Source organism: Theropithecus gelada, chromosome 4, assembly GCF_003255815.1.
Source record: "Theropithecus gelada isolate Dixy chromosome 4, Tgel_1.0, whole genome shotgun sequence".
NCBI lineage: Eukaryota > Metazoa > Chordata > Mammalia > Primates > Cercopithecidae > Theropithecus > Theropithecus gelada.
Genome location: NC_037671.1, coordinates 3,123,942 through 3,143,124, shown reverse-complemented (window position 1 = coordinate 3,143,124; position 19,183 = coordinate 3,123,942). Strand labels below are relative to the sequence as shown.

General features: G+C 50.7%; 1 protein-coding gene across 2 annotated transcripts; it reads right to left on the bottom strand.

Annotated features, from left to right (window-relative positions):
• Positions 1-482: 482 nt before the first annotated feature.
• On the bottom strand, positions 483-18,893 carry IRF4 (interferon regulatory factor 4). 2 transcript variants are annotated; one of them, XM_025382432.1, is made up of 9 exons: positions 17,349-17,883; positions 15,768-15,954; positions 14,839-14,927; positions 14,035-14,179; positions 12,365-12,472; positions 9,614-9,967; positions 6,294-6,406; positions 1,990-3,709; positions 483-1,671 (listed from the first exon to the last, which is right to left on the bottom strand). In XM_025382432.1, exons 1-8 carry the CDS (start codon positions 17,766-17,768, stop codon positions 3,566-3,568), a joined length of 1,560 nt encoding a protein of 519 aa, XP_025238217.1. In that variant the 5' UTR covers positions 17,769-17,883; the 3' UTR covers positions 483-1,671; positions 1,990-3,565. The 2 variants fall into 2 exon arrangements, with proteins under 2 accessions (XP_025238217.1, XP_025238218.1); XM_025382433.1 differs by lacking the exons at positions 483-1,671; positions 1,990-3,709; positions 6,294-6,406 and adding an exon at positions 18,844-18,893 and having other exon boundaries at positions 8,781-9,967; positions 17,349-17,619.
• Positions 18,894-19,183: the final 290 nt, after the last annotated feature.

Here is a 19,183-nt window from a genome sequence, read left to right as displayed (position 1 = left end):
TGGGGAGATATGCAATACAAATAAAGAACTTAACCAATCCGAGAGCTTTCAGAAAAACTTTCACCGGTGGGGGAATGGGGGCATGTGACTGGGGAGCAATGAAAGGAAGCTTACACCGGATCTGAATTGTTACTAGAAAAGTAACTGACACGCACACACACAGTGGCCTTCCTGGTGGAGCATCCGCAAAGCCAAGAGGCGCGAGCACCCAAGACGCCCAGTCGCTCCACCCTGGGGCTTGCTGCCGTTATGCCCTCACCCAAAGACCATCATTTTCAAACACCAACACCCACCTGCCCTTGGCGGTAATGACACTGTAAGGGCTGCTCATTCCACGGTAGGGTTTTACGTGTTTTCTCACCATGGCGCAGTCTCTTTTTAGCTCATACCCACTAGTCTAGCTGGGTTTTCCGCAGGGCGACGAACTCTCCTGTTTTCGCTTAGGACGGAGAGGGCTTCCAAGGTTTTAACGGAGCGGCTTCCAAGGCTTCAGTTGTAAATGAGTTGGTCACTTGGTTCTCTACAGTGTTCCAGGAGATATTAATGACTGCTTGAGGTTCTCCTAATATACAAAATCTCACGAACAAGACATCAACCAAGAAATGCACCTGGGAGACACGTACAGTTTTTCCATGTGACCCAATGCTCTTTAACATGACAAGGTCCCCAAACTCTTCAACAGCGTTGTCCACTGAGTACAAACTGAATTCTAGTTTGCCAATTCCACTTTATCAAGACAAGGAATGAGGAAGCTGTTCCTTTTCAGAGTCCTGAGACAAGTGCTAGGATTCCCAACCCTGAGTATTTCACAGCTAGTTTATTCCCTAGGTCATACCCTGGACCACTCAAAATTTTAAAAAGTCAACAAACACATAGATGTGAAGATAAGAAAGGAGGTAGTGGCCCCAGCCAACAAGGATTTTCCAGAAAATTCAGCTCCACTGTTAAAGCAGCACAATATGTAAAAACACAAAGAAGAAGTCACAAAGCAACTGAAATGGGGCATCCGCTTGGAGAATTAAGAAGACAAGATGCCCTTTAGACCGACTTCCAAGACAGCTTCTTTGAAGTGCTGTGTGGGGTTCCTCTTCAGCGAAGAGGGTCACAGGTAAGGGCCCCGTGAAACAGCAGTTCTTAATATCATCTTTACCTTCCCTTAGGATAATATACCCCAAAACACTTTGCATCTATAAGATGCATACATCACTGCAGTTCACGAAACACAGTGTGCCCCCAATACGTATCCGTGTTGCATGGCTAATGAAATGTCAAACCCTACTGGGTACAAGGCAGGGGAGCTCCACAGCAAGGCCTCTGCGCAGAACGAGGTACATCTTCACTGTTAGCTACGAAGAGCACGGCATGAAAGTGTGTGCAAGATGACCCCATGAGGTTTTCTTTTTAAGTTTATGCGTATTTACAGAAAAGTGGAATGTGTTGGAAGAGTAAACACCCCTGCTTGTAGCCCCTTTGAGAGGGGAGAATTTGAGCTGGGAATAAAGGAGATGCTTTTTATTTTTTGCTCTTCTCTACTGTTTGTCTTTTCTGTAGTTAATACATATGACTTTAATATTAGAAACTTTTTAAACATTAAAAAATGATGTTTCAGTGCTCACTGCTCACTAAGCTTGATAAAGGCTGAACTGTGTCATGTATGGATACAGCAGGCACCTATTTTTTTTTTTTTTTTTTTTTTTTTGAGACGGAGTCTGGCTCTGTCACCCGGGCTGGAGTGCAGTGGCCGGATCTCAGCTCACTGCAAGCTCCGCCTCCCGGGTTCACGCCATTCTCCGGCCTCAGCCTCCCGAGTAGCTGGGACTACAGGCGCCGCCACCTCGCCCGGCTAGTTTTTTGTATTTTTTAGTAGAGACGGGGTTTCACCGGGTTAGCCAGGATGGTCTCGATCTCCTGACCTCGTGATCCGCCCGTCTCGGCCTCCCAAAGTGCTGGGATTACAGGCTTGAGCCACCGCGCCTGGCCAGCAGGCACCTATTATGTGCTTGTTGAATCCATTTAAAATACCGATTAGAAAAGCAGGACTGCCCTTCTGAGAGCTACACAGTCTGCGGACTCTGGGAGTGATAGGAAATATCCTGCAGCACGAGAAACACCCTGGGGGAGACGCCCCCATCTACACCGTTGTACTTTCTCGAAACCACAAAAATGTTTTCCTTTTTTCAGGTTGGCTTAAGCAAGTGGAGGTCTTTGGGATTCTATAAATAGATGCATTTGTAAAAAGCCAAGTAATTTTAAGACCCTGTCAAACTATAATTGGCGTGAGGAAGCACAGAACAGATGAAAGAAGCAGAAACAGCCCACTGGGTGTGCAGCTCCGCAGCCAGCTCCATCCTGCTTCCAGGGGCGGCTCCTGGCAGTGCTTGCCAGCCTGCGCGTCCCGGCTCCTCCTCCTTTAGTGTCACCGTGGCTGATCAGTGCACAGCCAAACAGACAGACGAGAGTGGCACAGAGGAGGGGAACAGACAGCTTAGTACTTGGACAGAAGGGCAACAGTTCAGGTAGTAAGATATATGCGCCTTAATTTCTTCTTCTTTATGAGAAGAATTTTAGCATTTCTAGAGAATGAGGGACAAAAAGACACAGAAACAAGAAAACTTCACCGTCACTTAGACATTACTAGATAAAATAGTAGGACAGACAAAAATGTCCCATCCAAGAGGAACTCTCCTGTTTTTTGGCACAAGAAATTAGTAAGTTTACTAACTGACTCCCAGGGAAGGCCAAGGAGAGAAGCCCGTGGGAAGGAGGGCGGGGCAGAGGGGCCCACACCAGGAAACCACTGGCAGGTGGGGAAGGGGCCTCCCCCAGGCTACAGGCACAACTTCAGTCAAAGATTCCATTTCCTTCACTCCGCAAGTGTCCTCCACAAGAACTGCAGCTCCTACATACATTAATACATTTCTTCTATGTGTGAGGCTTCTTCCGTTTACACCTTACTTCCCTGAGAAATGGTACAGACACGCCTGCAAGCAGTCATCGCTCCAGTCAGTGTCAACACTGAAAGGCAAGTGTTCTCAGTCCTCCGGCAAGACCTAGTCTACACCAAATTAAAGAACACACTTCAGCAAATGTAAACACATCACGGGGCCAATTTTCACAGCGATCATCGATGACGGCAGTCTACAGAGCGCAAGAAGTGCAAAGCCACCTTCCTTTCGGAATAAGCTCATCTGCCAATCAGATGTCACTGATTTTCCACAATTGTCTGGCGGCAATTCTCCTCAGCTACTGCACTGAAATCTTCACTTCTGAGTTCCTCAAAACAGCAAGAGGGCAGTCAACTGGATGCTTTCACTAAAGTCAAATATTTACAATGAAAATCATCTGTGTTGGGTGGGTGCAGTGGCTCAAACCTTAATCCCAGCTACCAGGGAGGCTGAGGCAGGAGAGTCTCTTGAACCTGGGAGGCGGAGGTCGCAGTGAGCTGAGATCGTGTCACTGCACTCCGGCCTGGGAGACGGTGCAAGACCCTGTATCAAAAAAATAAAATAAAAAATAAAAACAGAAAAAAAAAAAGGAAAAAGAAAACCACTCATCTTGACATTTTTCATTCTTGAATGGAGGAATGGCGGATAGATCTGTGGTAATCTTCTGGATTGCTGATGTGTTCCGGTAAATCGTAGCCCCTCAGGAAATGTCCACTGTTTTGTTGAGCAAAATAATATAATTGTCTGGCGAGCAGAGGTTCTACCTTTAATAAGAGATTTTTAAAAAGACATTACTGAGATATCCCGCAACTGGCTCACTATTAAACAGCGCTCAGATTCTAAGGAGACGGTAACGTAAAGCCCCAACTTACGTCCTAGAACACATCAAAACATTTCATATATGGAGCCATCTAAAGAAGCAATTTTTTTGTTAGTCCTTCCATAGATCAACATGTAAAAAAACAGCCAAAGCGACTTAATTCTGGGTTAAAGATGTTACTTTTAAATCAGCTGCCACTTAAAATGTACATTTAACTAAAACTGAATCAAATCAAGTAAAGTGATTAAATTAAAAGGAAGTCTGAGGTAATCTCAGGGTAATTTAGGCCAATGATTTTGTTTTTCCACAACTGCAGTTTGAAAGAAACAAGGGCTCATCCTGAATGATTTGATTTCTAGGTAATCGGTAGCGTTCTAAACCAGAGGTAAAAGAAATAAAAAGTAAAGTTAAACAACAACAAAACTATCTTGTGGAAAAAGAGAAGTTAACTGGCCTCAAATTTATCCCGTCTGGTTATTAGCATGAATCACGCTCACCAAAAAACAAAAACACCTTAACGTTCAGCTTTTCCTGAATTTACAGCATCTAAGGCAAGCTGAATGCTCTCCATCAATCACGATATTAAAGTCTATATTTTATATATAGCGACTTAAGCAAAACTTCTGAGTACCTGAAATGAATTAAATTAATAACTTTTAAAAGTGGAACTCATAGGTGTACATGTGTGTTTATTCATTTTACGGATCTCACAGCCTCGTCTTCAGGATGACGGGATCATCTGGGGATCCATCTTTCCCTGACTTAGAGGATGGCAACTTCATCCAAGTCAACCTTAAAATTGGACTGATGTATAGCTGAGCTGATGATCAATTTCTTTTGTTTTCTTTTTTTTTTTTTTTTTCTTGAGACAGAGCCTCACTCTGTCGCCCAGGCTGGAGTGCAGTGGTGCGATCTCGGCTCACTGCAACCTCTGACTCCTGGGTTCAAGTGATTCTCTTGCTTCAGCCTCCTGAGTAGCTGGGATTACAGGTGCGCACCACCACACCTGGCTAATTTTTGTATTTTTAGTAGAGGGGGGTTTCACCATGTTGGTCAGGCTGGTCTCAAATTCCTGACCACGTGATCCACCCACCTCGGCCTCCCAAAGTGCTGGGATTACAGGCGTGAGCCACCGCACCTGGCCGATCATCAACTTCTTAAATGCTGCTTATCAATGCCTAGTTTATTTAGTCATTTAGCAATTCCTGTTGTTAACAACATATCAGTTATGATTTCAACAATCATAGCAATTGTTAAGTCAATCACTGGAGAGAACTCATGAGAAATCCTCAGTCTATGGGATTACACATTGGTTGGTGGGTTGGTCTTTGTTTTTAAAATCAAGAAGGGGGGTTGTATGTTCAAGATTAAACCATGTTTCATTTCAGTTCTCAATGAGAAACAGCATCAGAGCTACAATATGATGGGAATTTTGATGTTAGGGGTGTAAGTTTTACCTGGTATTGCTCACCATGCAAGCCCATTAATGACGCTTGCAAGTACGTAGCAATGTGAAGTTTTCTTTTTTTTTTTTTTTTTTTTTTTTGAGACGGAGTCTCACTCTGTCGCCCAGGTTGGAGTGCAGTGGCCAGATCTCAGCTCACTGCAAGCTCCGCCTCCCGGGTTCACGCCATTCTCCTGCCTCAGCCTCCCGAGTAGCTGGGACTACAGGCGCCCGCCACCTCGCCCGGCTAGTTTTTTGTATTTTTTAGTAGAGACGGGGTTTCACCGTGTCAGCCAGGATGGTCTCGATCTCCTGACCTCGTGATCCGCCCGTCTCAGCCTCCCAAAGTGCTGGGATTACAGGCTTGAGCCACCGCGCCCGGCGCAATGTGAAGTTTTCAAATTCAAAAGTCTTAAGGGTTCAAGGTTCTGTTTTCCGTGGCAAATTAATGCTTCATGTTATCTATAGAAACCTTTTCTCATAAAAAAGAAAACTAACCCTAATCCTAACCCTAACCCTTTAGCATTACTTGCCACAGTTGAACCCATCTTGAACCACACTAGAGAACATTACGAGGGTCTGATTTACTTGCATTCCTTGAAAGATTCAGCCTCTTTCAAATATCATATGCCCAATAATTAAATAATTTCTAAAATTCCAGAAATAAAAAGCTGGGAAAAGCTTTTCCACTGAATGAAGACCCACTAGCTAGACAGCATTCTTAGAGCCATCTTAGCATGGAGAATTTTAAAGGGCAGCTTTGACCATCAATCTTTTTCAATCCCTGTAAAATGGAAATATGACAACTTTCCTGAAAAATAAAAAAGATGGGGAGAGAGGCACCCTCCACTGAGGCTGTCCTCCCTGGGTCTTTGACGAGCAGATCTCAGGTCTGGGAGGAGCACGTGGGTCCTCAGACTGTGCTGCTTGCTGGACCATGCTTCCTCCCTCATTAGTTTAAGGGTTACGCTTATTTTTCCAGGTCATTTGACATTTACTTTTCATTTGGGACTTTTCTAAATGAAACTCTGCCCTTTACAAAGAACAGGAAGCCACTATGGTGTGAGCGTAACTGAGGACTCACGTGAGCTGTGATGAGCTTCCTTTGCCTCTGAGGGTCTGGAAACTCCTCTCCGAAGCACAGAGTCACCTGGAATCGTGGCAGGGAGCGGCCGTGGTGAGCAAACGCTTGCAACTCTGTGGAAGCCCACAAGAAAAAGACCATGTTCAGAAACCCTCATCACCAAACACACCAGGTTAAACAGGAAGCAAGAGCTTACTATGATTCTGAACATGCAAGAGGAATGAGCCCTCTTTACTTCCCTGACTAGGGCTCTTGATGTGAACATCTCAGATACAAAATAGCATGTACGCTTTTTCCCCAGGGCCCTCGGTCTCCCTCGATGCTTCAAGAGGAACTAGTCGACAGCTAAAGCACACTGCTTTGCAGCACTGGGCCCACGAAGATTCAAAAGGTAGTAGACCGCAGTGAAGTTGGGAGATAAAGGACGAGAAACATAGTCACGCAATGGCAAAAGACTGATTTATGCCATGGACAAGTTTTCCTTTAAAAAATCAGAATGTTTTGACATCCTGGGATCATTTTAAAACCTCATCCCGTCCCTACAGAGCCCACACAATCCAGTGTCTGTGCTATTGCGGATATCCACGTAACTCAGGCACCACAGAAAACACGTAACATCAATGTGGTGACTAGCACCAGCCCTCGGCAGCTGAGTCCCGCTGTCACTGTGCCTGAACTGCGTGACTCTGACTAGACTCGTGCCTATCTCCAGGGACAGAACAGTAACTTGACCTGAGAAGGGGAGTGGGGCAGCCCCCTGGCCTCCGGCTTGTGGATACACACAAATACCTCCTGAAGCCACCACACCTATCCAAAAGATACGAAACGGACTGGAACATTGTTGGAAAGACGAGTGCCCATCCCCTGACTTTAGCCCATGCCCCCTCCCCGTACACAAGGCAAATCTTCTGCCTGTACCTACAATAAAATGTCAAGCCTGCAAAAGAAACCAGTTGACACAGGAGCTGCTAAAGCTTCTGCAGAACAGATGTGTCCCTATCAGACACACACCCTCGGGCCGTGCCCCGGGGCTGTCCCTAGTGCTGTGCAGACCTGAATAGGGAGATATCAGAGATCTCCACTGTTCTCTTCAACTGAACAGAAATTTCTAGCTAACTTACAGGACTGCTTGACTTCCTGCTTTTTTTTTTTTTTCCAGAATTCAAATCAAACCCAAATGACTTAGTCAGAATGTGTAAAACACATTCACACTGCCATGATCTGAGACTACACCTACACAGGCTAATCAGAATGGCGAGGTGGCACAATTCTCTGAAAAAGCCTGCCTCCGACCCTAGATAACATGCGAGCGTTTGGTGGGAATCCTTAATTATGCAGACGCTGGTCGGCAAGGCCGCAGTTTTTACGTTCACAGCATCCTCCTTGAACCTCAGCGAACACGTCGAGGTGAGAGGCTGCAGTGGGCACAGAGCACAGCCCTCGGTCACAGAGGAAGGAATGAAAACCAAGACCAGCTCTTGCGCACAGATTAATAGTAAGTTCTAGGCTTGCAAGTCCACAGCCCCAGGACACTCACAGGCGTCCGCCCCCGCCTGTGCCTTCTCTCACGCAGTGCACCTGTGACTCAGAGTGCACCTTCCAGCTCAGTCACCATGGGGGCTCCACCTCCCTAAAAACGCCTGGCAAGAGGCACTTGGAGAAGACTGTGCCCGTTCCTTGTGACACCTTCATTAGAAAGCCCTCACCTTGTGGCATCTTCCGAAACCACTGGCACCAAGGTCCAGAGTCTTCAGAAATCCAGGCCCACTGGGCCTTAGCCTTCCTGGCCCATGTGAGCTCTTCCAGACCCCAAGGCAGACACAGGAGAGGCTGACGGGGGGTCTCCCCAGTCGCCCTTCAATTTCCTTGGTTTCCCCATGGACTCCACGCCCAACCCCAAGAAGGATGGGACCGCCCTGGCCGGGGACTGGGGATGGTGCTGCCCTTAGAATGAGAGGTGTCCAGCCCGAGGTGACTTCCTCACCTCGGGAACCTGCACAGTTCTCCCTCTTCCTATTGTCAGCCTCTGTGTGAAGCTTAGTTATCTTGTTATCTTTTTTTTTTTTTTGGCGGTGGGGGTGGGGGCCGGAATGGACTCTTGCTCTGCCCTGCGAACTGGAACACAATGGTGCCATCCCAGCTCACTGCAACCTCCGCCTCCCAGGCCTCAGCCTCCTGAGTAGCTGGGACAACAGGCCCGCACCACCACGCCCGGCTCATTTTTGTATCTCTGGTAGAGACGGGGTTTTGCCATGTTGGCCAGACTGGTCTCGAACTCCTGGCCTCAACTGACCTGCCCGCCTCAGCCTCCCAAAAGTGCCGGGATTACAGGCACGGGTCACCGCACCCGGCCTGAAGCTTAGTTATCTAGGGACACATTTGCTTTGGGCACCAAAAGAAAATCTGGATGAGCTTACACAAATGTGGGCCACTTACGCCCAAAAGCAAGAGCACGTACGTGTCCACAGTGCCAGGGCACAGAGGTGGGTCCTGTTTTTATTTTAAATAAGTGAAATGAAGAAGCACATTCAAGAAATGGGGAGGCACAGGAAAAACCAAAGACACAGGAGTTTCTGAAGGGGCTTGGGAAGGAACAGGGCTGGGAAAAGGCGGAGGAAGAGTTGGCGGTGGGGTGGCAGGTAGAGCAACTCCCTCCCTCGTGGGAGGCTCCCTCCACCTGGACAGCCACACGAAGCCTGGGAGGAAGCCCAGCGGGACAGGGCCAGGGGCTTCACAGAAGCCAGCCAGAGCTTCACTGAATGGTCATGAAATCCAAGGGAGAGAAACAAAACTCACTGGTTCTGAAAACTATGCTTAGAAACGTTCATATCACAGAGCCCACTCATAGCACTCTCCTGTAACTTCTCCTGTGCAGAACCAGTACGGTCCGCTCCACCCTCCGTCTCACTCGTGGGGCGGCATCTGCATGAGGGTGATCCCTCTCACAACCAAGAATGTTAACAATATGCTTCTAACCTTTATGATTTTTCTGGGAATCTGAAAAGAGCCGTCACATCAGCAGACGTGTTTGTTGAGATCACAGTGCAATAAAACAGAACTGTGTTAAGAGGTGACTGTTGAAAACCAGAATTGCAAGAGTACAGCCTGAGCCACCGTCCACCTGGACCATCTGATCCGGACTCTCTGCCCTCAACGGAGCCAGACAGAAGATCTCGACTGGGGCCAAGCCCCAAGCCCGGTGGGCGCCGGAGTCAACAGGAGGAAGACCTCAGCCTGGGGTGAGAGGGACCCTGTCCTTTCTGACCCCTGTGGCAGGCGGGCCATCACCACCTCCGTTCTAACAGAATGAAGTGCCTCACCTGACAAAAACTGCTGCGTGTCAAAGAGCTTGCAGGTCTGGTCTCTCTCCAGCTTGTTGGGCCGGTCGCTGCACAGCGCCAGGGGCCCGTCCCAGTAGATCCGGCTCTGGCAGAGTCTTTTCGCGTAGAGCCCGTCGGGGGCCATCCAGAGGACCACGCCCCTCTCCAGGTGGCCCAGCAGCTTCTCAATGTTCTTCCTCTGGCCATTGTCCTCTGGGTAGGGGAACAGGACCTGGTCCAGGTTGCTGGCGTCGTAGGTATGTCCATGGGAGATCCGGCAGCCCTCGGGGCTGGACGTGGTCAGCTCCTTCACGAGGATTTCCCGGTAGTACAGGCAGATGTGCAGCCGGCAGTCTGCAAACACAGAGCTCCGGGGTCAGTGCTGGGGGCCGAGGACACCAGCTTGAGGCCAGCGACTCCACAGAGCCAAGCACCTGCGGTGGAACTCGACTGTCCCACAGGCTCCGTGGAGGAACAAAAGGTTCTGGCGTGCAGGAGGCCTGGGAGACGCCACATGCCCTGTTTCCCCCCGAGATCAACACTTAGAGAAATCCCGTGGAAAAAACCCATTTAATTCGTCTAAACCAGCATATTTCAAATGTATGTGGCCACAGACTCTTTTTTTAAGGGACGAGTGTGTCTCTCATTAATTTTCTGGAAAAGTAAGTTGAATTCATGTTATAGATCATCACCATTAAGAACTTACTAAGTCTTATTGTGAATGATGATGATGATAGTGGTGATGACATTTAAGTCATGTGTCACTGAATGAAAATTCATCTTTAAGCAAATCAGTTTTTACTTTGGTAAGAAATGAACCCTAAGTTTAATTTCTACTAGCAAAAAATATGACAGTGTTTCAGAAAGAAGCAAGTCTGTCCACAAACCTGAAAGGTCCTCAAAATAATAATATGACATCATTTAGGTAAAAGCAAGTGTGTGTGTGTGTGTGTGTGTGTGTATACATATATGTAAGTTATATATATAATTAGGTGCCTATTTATGTCTATATAGTTTATATATAAACATACACACACATATACACATTAAAGGGTAAGTACTAAGGCCTTAATGGTGATTTCTGGGTGGCGGAATGTGACGTTTTTATTTTCCATTCTTGTTTTTCTGATTTTTAAATTAGTTTTCCACACTGGATATGTGATGTTTTTATCACAAAATTAATTCTTGTGAAAAGAAAGAAATTAATGAGAAAAATGCTCTAAAAGTTCATGTAAAGTCTGCTGAAATTCCCACTGGGCTTTGTGTTTAAGTTTGAAAAGAACTCTAAAACTCTCTGAAACTTTAAACAAGATGAATCCATTTACAAACGTTTGGCTGATTTCAGAAACCTCTTTGAAACATCGCCCCTGAGTTGAAAGAACCAAGCTAGGTTTGCATAAGCTCCTCAGCCAGACTGCAGGGGAGCGGCACAGACAGGGGCAGTCGCCACTGGGAACTGTATGGGACCCCACAATCAGTGGGAATCACAGTTCTCTAACAAATGTGCTCATGGCTGATAATTAATCTGTAGTATGCATACCAAAAAAAAAAAAAAGAAACCCACAAAACTGTCTTACTCCTCAATAGCAGGTTTTGAGACTTAACCCACATCACTGTCTCAATTCTCTGCTTCAACACACGGAGAACGAGTCAGACAGTGCGCCCCGAAGAGAGTGGGTGTTGGCCATTCGAGGTGATTCTCGGGGCAGGTTTCATTTCATTTAATGTCATCAGAAATCACGAGGTTGCAGAGATATAAATAGCTGTTTATTTCCTACTCTTCAGGCACCCACACAAGTCTTAGGTGTTCAAGAAAAGGGTTTGAAAGTTTCTAAAAACAAACACAAGCCTTCCTGCTCAGAAGCACCTCCTCCCAAAGGGCATCCTCGGTACTCACGAGCATCTCAGAAAAAAAGGTGCAAGCTTCATTCAGAACTAGAAAGAGCGGGCAGGTAAAACTCCAGCCCCCGTGTGCAGCCGTAGTGCCACAACTCTCGTCTCCCTGAAACCTTCAGAATTTAGTTAGTATTTTTCATCACTGATTTTTAAAGATGCCAAAGGGCAAGATGAGAATTCCAAACCTTAAAAACAATCCAAAATATTATCTAAAAAATGAATAGACATACAGCACATATGCTTGGCAAGTCTAAGGGTGCCTTTTTTACAACAGGTAAGATCTCTATGATGCAGGACTTTTTTTTCTTTTTTTTTTAAATAAAACTTAAAAATCAGGTTGAATCCATATTTGTTTGCAAGCGACATGAAAGACCAAAATGTGTATTACTTTTAGGCATATCAATGCCGTCGAGGGACCAGAACTAATGTCCCCAGGGAGCGGAGGAGGACTCATTTGTGGCTCAACCCGGAAGGATGATCAGCCTCTCCAAATGACAAGCCCTTCCACACTTCCGCACAGAGAACGCTGGCTGGAGAGGGGCCCTTGGTAAAGGAAACTGGAGTGTTTGCACATTCCTGGAAATTCGGAGAGGTGCCAGTGACGAAGCCAGAATGACTCCATTCAAGCCAGTGGCTGAAACCGTCAGCAGAACCACAAGCAGTGATGCTGGGTCTTTCCAATGGTGCTCCTAGTTCACTCTGGTCACCTCACGCACAGGATGTGTCCACATCTACTCCAGACCCCGGGGGAGCAAAGCAAGTGTCTAAAGTCCCACTGAATCTGCCCAAAGATGACAGAGCTGGCGGCAGAGGCTGGCCTCCTGCGGTGCCTCCAGAACCAAACCCTGCACTCACCTGAGAGCGCCAAGGCTTCGGCAGACCTTATGCTTGGCTCTGTGGGGATTCCGGGAGCCTGGGACTCAGGTGGGGCACAAGCATAAAAGGTTCCTGTCACCTGGCAACCTGCATTTGCAAATAAAAGTCAGATGATGTCTAGACAGAGAGTCCGACGCACTGCAGGGCTTCCTGGGGTGTGTGTGTGAAGCCCGGGAAGGAAGGGGCTGGCGCCCAGTCACCTTCCCGCCCACTCCCAGCACCAGCGACTAGCAGGGCACACTCTTGTGAGGCAAAGACGAGCCGGAGACCAGCTGGAAAACCAAAGCTGAGGGAGAAACGAGCCAGTGCGTGGCTTTGAAAGGAATCTTGGAGCGCCCTCTGTAACTGACCCACAGGGAGGCTGAGGCTCAGAGACAGATGACGTGATTTGTCCTTGTTCACAAAGCGGGTTCACAACAGAGCTGAGAGTTCAGGTCCACTTGAGTTTGTGCCGAAGAGCCCAATTTAAAAAGTAACAAATTGTTTAGTCCGTGTTTATTTTGCTTGTCTCTTGTGGGTTGGGAGAAGACTGAACCATGTTCCTGAAGACAATGTTGTAGGAAACATGAATGGAGGAAGAATGTGGCATAGAACACCTGATCTTACTGCCGCTTCATTTACTGTTACCAATGCTTCAAGACAGGTCTCTACCTATTCCATCACTTTACACAATTCTAGGCATCGCCTCTTTCCCATGGTCACTAATTCCACAGAGCCAGAGCACTGAACACAAGTCTGAATTTCAGGAACTAGTTTTATGTCAGCCGATTCCTCCACTACCATATTGGAAACCAGCCCTTGCTACAAATCCCTCTTGAAAAGCCAATCCCACTGAATTCTGGGCTTTTTTGTGAACGTGCCACTCAATACAAACATTAAATAGCGGTACACTACTTCACTACCTGCAGCCAAGGATAACCTGAACGTGACTGGGGGAAAAAAGGCCAAATTGCAAAGGAACAAATATTCCTAAAACATCCAAAGGGTTCAATGTGTTGACCCATCTCAGGACTTCTATTTAAGTAACTAACTGAAAAGTCCTGAAAGCCTGAGTTGCGGCATTGTGAGATTCTCTCTGCACCTAGCTAATGAGTGCTTCTGCGGATGGAGCTTATTTTGATATCTGGGGAACTCCTGAGGGCAGGGGACCACATCTAATCCAGAATCAGGAGTCTCTCTGGGACCCAGTGGTAGGTAGGCACCTGTAGAGACGTTTTATGTGTTTGCCCATGGTATTTTTCCATTCCTTTTTTAGTATCACCTCTAATACCAACAATAGCAACAATGAACACACCACTATTCGAGAGAAACATACCAGCTCAGTAATCTCCCAGCATCCCTACTTATTATCTACAAGCTTCCACGATCTCTTCTATATATAAAAAGTGCGGGACTGTTTTCCACTTCCTGGGGTGATCTCTGTGGCGTTTAAATAAGATCCCATGAAGGGCAGTGCCTAGCATGGATCCTGACAGTAAACTTGGCTGTGGGATGCCACCATCCCACAGGACTGAGAAAACCCTCCTCTCCCCTGAGCTGCACACGCAGCCTCCAAGAAGGGGAAAGAGCTTTGGTGCTGCCTAGGACAGACCAGGATTCACCGTGGCCCATGCCCAAATTAGCAGTTAGTTCCCTGGTAACCTCCTTACCATTTTCACAAGCTGGGCCTTGCCAGTGGTGGCCGCGGGGTCCGAACGTTACAGGACATTGGTACGGGATTTCCGGGTGCGGCTGATCTGGGACATAGTCCCTCCAGCTTCGGTCAAGGGGTGGCATCACGTAGTTGTGAACCTGCTAAAGGAGCACAGGAGAGGCTGAGATAAGAAGCACTGGCATTGAGACGGTGGGTAGGGGGGTGCTCTTATAGCCTCCAGACTCCTAAGGGAATCCCTTATTAGGCTGACAGCCGAAGAATTTTATCATCCAAAAAGACTGGAGGGAATCGTTCATCACACTAGGTGGAAACACCACGGAGGATCATAAAGGACAATGGAGACACTTGTGCTGTTTCATGTAAAGCTTCGTCATATGGCTAAACCTGGCACCAAAAGTACCACAGGGGAATTTGCCTTCTTTTACCCACCAAAGTGGATGAAACAAGGCTGTCATTCACATCAAGAAAGCCTGAAGAGATCAGCTGCCCTGTGGTTTCACATGATAAGGCACTACTTCCAAAATCTTCCACTTCCACAAAAGAGCTGTTTCCCAGAAGACCTGAGGAGCATATTCCAGCAGGCAGACACGCCCAAGCCTCCCCTACTTAAGACCCACACCAATGGCAGCGCCATGTGGAAAGAGAGGCATTCGTTCGGTGACCTGGGGTTTCTCTGGGGGGTTGGACCAGCGACAGCAAATGGCAAGTTCTGCTGTCTGGGCTGCTGTGGTTCTCTGGCCACGTGGGCAGCTGGCCCGCACAGCCTCGCCCTCAGGGAGCCCAGTGCCCTCCCCCATACCTGGGCTGGGAGCGAGGGGTAAGGCGTTGTCATGGTGTAGGGGTGGCTCATGGACATCTGCGGGTCCTCCAGGGTGAGCTGCTTGGCTCCTACATGTTTGAGGAAAAGGGAAATGGCACAAAGTAAAAACAGGAACTGACCTAACTAAATGTCAAATCTTGTAAAAATACCTGAGCATTTAATTCTTAGAATGCATTAACACGGTGTTGACAAATAAGGTATTTTTCAGCAACTCCCTTGGGAAGTTATTTGTTCATGCTATTAAACTGGTTTTTTTCCTGCAAGGTCTGAGTTGTACAGGACAGGCAGAGAAATACAGGACCGATGGCATGCGAATGTGCCTTGTGACATGAAGGACCCCGCCAGCCAGATGTTTCCCAAGCGAGGTCACCTGAAGGATTTGTTCGGGATGCAGATTCCTGGGCTCTCTTCCAGACACACTGGTCAGAATCTTGAAAAGAAGGGTCCAGGAATCTGACTTTTAATAAGCACCTCAGCTGACCATGTTACACTTTAAAAGTTGACCGTTTTATTACCATGAATGGTAATGAGATATTCCCCTCATTACCCCTCTTCTGCAAAATAGTTACTCACTAAAGACTATTAGATAAGTAAATTTTAACAAGTTATCCAGGTTTCCTTTTTTTTTTTTTTTTTGGAAAGACTAACTGGAAAACACATATTCAATGCACACACACCCCCATATACGTTGAGGCATACAGTGTGATTAATTCCCCTATGCTAAACATCACAGGAACTTCAGCTTGTGACCCGCATAACCCAGGCAGGGAGGCTGAGCCTCACTGTGAGGCAGAAGGCAGGCAGGCAATACAAAAGGAAGGCTAGAAAGTGATGCTCAGAATGAAGTCAAGGTGCCTCAAGGATCTGGCTGCCTCTGTTCTGTGACCCAAATTCAGGAAAGCCCCTACCTTTTTTGGCTCCCTCAGGAACAATCCTGTACACTTTGTACGGGTCCGAGATGTCCAGCTGGCTCCGCTCGACCAGTTCCTCAAAGTCATTGCTCTTGTTCAGAGCACACCGTAAACGAGTCTTCCAGGTAGGAGGGTCCGGCTTGTCGATGCCTTCTCGGAACTTTCCTTTAAATAGCGCCCAAGCCTGGTGGGAAAGAAGGAAGAGAATGCAAAGTCAAAATACAGGTCTGGCTTATTAGTTTTCTCTTTGGAGACAGAGTCCTGCTCTGTCGCCCAGGCTAAAGTACAGTGGCACGATGATAGCTCACTGCGGCATCCTGAGTTCTAGGGATTCTCCTATCTCAGCCTCCAGAGTAGCTGGGCCCTGGGCCTACAGGTGTTCACCACCACACCTGGCTAATTTATTTTTACGATTATTTTCTGCAGAGACAGGGTCTCACTGTATTGCACAGGCATCCTTCCACCTCATCTTCCCAAAGTGCTGGGATGACAGGTGTGAGCCACCACGCTAAACCCAAAAGACAGATCTTTTGTAAGGAATCTTGAAATTGTATTTCTAAAACAAAGAATGGCACGTAGGTCCTTCAGATTTACACTGTTGCTCAAAATGTAAACTGAAAGACCCCAACTATCCTCTAGGAAAGTGATTTTCCATCTTGGACCCTATCACCGCCAAGCCGAAGACACATTTTCTGGGTATTTAGAAAAGGCAGAGTGAGATGCGGAGGCTCCTTGAGGGGGCTCTACCCACCCAGGGTCTGAGTGTGCCTGCCTAGGACTCAGGACAGCTGTGGTGTGAGCTGCCGCCCACAGGAGACATCTGGATGGCCGCACAGCTGAGGCACTCAGAGCAAATTCAGACCAAATTCCCGGAGGAAGTCCCCTGCCCCTGCTCTGCCCGCAGGTGGGGGCTGGGCCCAGACGCACGGTTCTCCGGGTAAACTGCCTTAGGGGAAACCAGTCCTAACAGGGACACAGGTGTGTGCGCAAAGGGCAAGGGAGACAGATCTAGACGGAGGCCCTGAGTTCCAGAGCGGTGGGGGAGGTCTCCAGAGACTTGGAAAGAGAGAGACAGAGACACGCAGAGAGAAAGACAGAGGTGGAAGTTCCCGCAGAGCTAACAGGAGAGAGAAGAGAGGCTGAGCTCGGGAAACACACGCAGAGGGACTCAGAGAAAAGCAGCGAAAGAGAAACAGAGACAGACGCGGTGAGAGACACGAGCACAGGCGCGGACGCGCCGCGAGAGACGGAGACCCACTGACGGAGGAGGCAGACAGGAATCCGGGGAAGCGTGGGAGGCTTGCGTGGACACCGGAACACACAGACCAACCACCAAAACCCTCGGGCCCTGGACTGCCCTTCCCCAGGCCCGGCCTCCAGGGGTTCCCCTGCAGGCTCCCCGCGCTCAGGCCTGGCGCCGGCTCCCGTCCCCCTAGAAGCCGAGGCCTCCTCTCCTCCTCCCGTGGCTCAGGCGGTGCCACCCGGTGCTTCCGCTGCCCGCCCGTCCGCCCCGGGGGTGCCCTGGGCTCTACCCCCGGACCCTCCCCTGCGCCCCCGCCGGCTCCCGAGGCCGGAGACCTTGAAGAGCGCGGCGTCCTCCTCGCGGTTGTAGTCCTGCTTGCCCGCGTGCTTCCAGGGGATGCGGAAGATGCTCTTCTCCTCGTTCTCCCACACCAGCCCGGGGTACTTGCCGCTGTCGATCTGGTCGATCAGCCACTGGCGGAGCTTCCCGTTGCCGCAGCTCACCGCGCTCATGCCGAACTCCGCGCCTCGGCCGCTGCCCTCCAGGTTCATGCCCCGCGTGCCGTCCGCGCCCGCGCCCGGGGTGCTCCGCCCGCTCTGCTCTGCGCTGCGGGGGGGACAGCGGCCCTTCAGCCACGAGGCGCAGCGCGTGGGTGCCCCCGAGGCCCCGGAGTCTCTGAGGCTGCGAAGCGCGCGCGCGTCAGGGTCGTCGAGGCCCCGGAAGAAGAGGCACCTTCGCGGCTGGCCCGGGCGCATCCCCTGGGCGGGCACAGCCGTCCGCCTTCCGAGCTCGGCCCCCGCGAAGGCCCCTGCCCGCGGCTCCACCTGTGCGCTCCTGGGACGCACCCGCGGCCCAAAGGCTCCCGACACGCGCCGCCGGTTTTGCACCCTCTGCCCTCCAGCCGCCCCCCCGGCCCCCCGTCCGCACTCCCCGGTAGCTCTGGCTTCTCCTCGCTCACTCCCAAACCCTTTTAGCCCCGTCCCCGCGACTCTGTCACTTTCCACGCCCCGGGACCTCGCCCGCGGCCGGGCGTTCCAGGGGCGCAGCGCCGGGCTCCTCCACCCTCCGCCTTCTCTGCTCGCACCCAGACCCTTCGCCCCGAACAGGGCCCCATCCCCGCCCAGCCAGCGAGGACCGAGTGGGCTCTGCAAACAAGTGGCGGCGACGCGGGGGCTGCAGCCCAGTGGCGGGGATTCCGCGCGCAGAGCGCCCGCGCGACCCCGGAGCAGGCCCGGGAGAGCGGAGCCGGGCTCGGGGCGACCCGAGTGTGCAGCGCGTCCTCCTCCTGCCCTGGCGGGCGAGGCCGCGGTGAGTTTGGGCCCCCTGGGAACGGAGAGCAGGGGAAGGAGCTTCGGACCGGGGTCCACAGGCTCGGCGCTGTTTCTCGCGGGCAATTGTGCCGTCTCGCGTGGGTGCCTTGGACGGCCCCGCCTCAGCCACTCCTGGGCCCGACAGTCCCGTGAGCTCCTCCCGTCCAGCCTGTGGCGACCCCAGCGCGGGAGCGGGGAGAGCGGACGGGGCTGGGGCCGCGCTCCGGGAGGTGGGAGGTGGGAGGTGGGAGGTGGGAGGTGGGAGGTGGGAGGTGGGAGGTGGNNNGGGGGGAGGTGGGAGGTGGGAGGTGGGAGGTGGGAGGTGGGAGGTGGGAGGTGGAGCCCTGGAGCCCTGGAGCCCCCGCTCGGCGCGGATGGGGGGAGTCGGGGTCCGGGACCGGGCGCGCTCCCTGCCCGCCGCGAAGCCGGGTACCCCGCGCTGCCCTGGAGACGGAACCTCCGGCTCGCGGTGCTCCGTGGCATCCGCCTCGCACCCTCCTCCGGCCGCCTCCAGCCTTACCTCGCCCTGGACTCGGAGCTGAGGGCAGCGGTGGGTCGAGCCCGAGCGGTGGAACTGAGAGCGCGAGGTGGGAAAGAGGAACTTTATAGAACTGTCCGGGGCGGGGCCTGGGGCGGGGCGGGCGGCGGGGCCGGGGCCGCGGGCTGGAGCCGGGCCGGGCGGGGGAGCGCGGGACCCGCGTGAGTCCTGGGGTTCCCGGTCCTGGGCGACCCCCGCGCCCCCGGAGAGCGCACCCCCGCCCCGCTCCGGGGACTGTCGCTCGGGCCGTTGCCCGCGAAGGGCGAGGTGCGACGTGCGAGTCTCGCCTTCGCCCCGGGAGCTCCGGGGGCCGCTCAGTCAC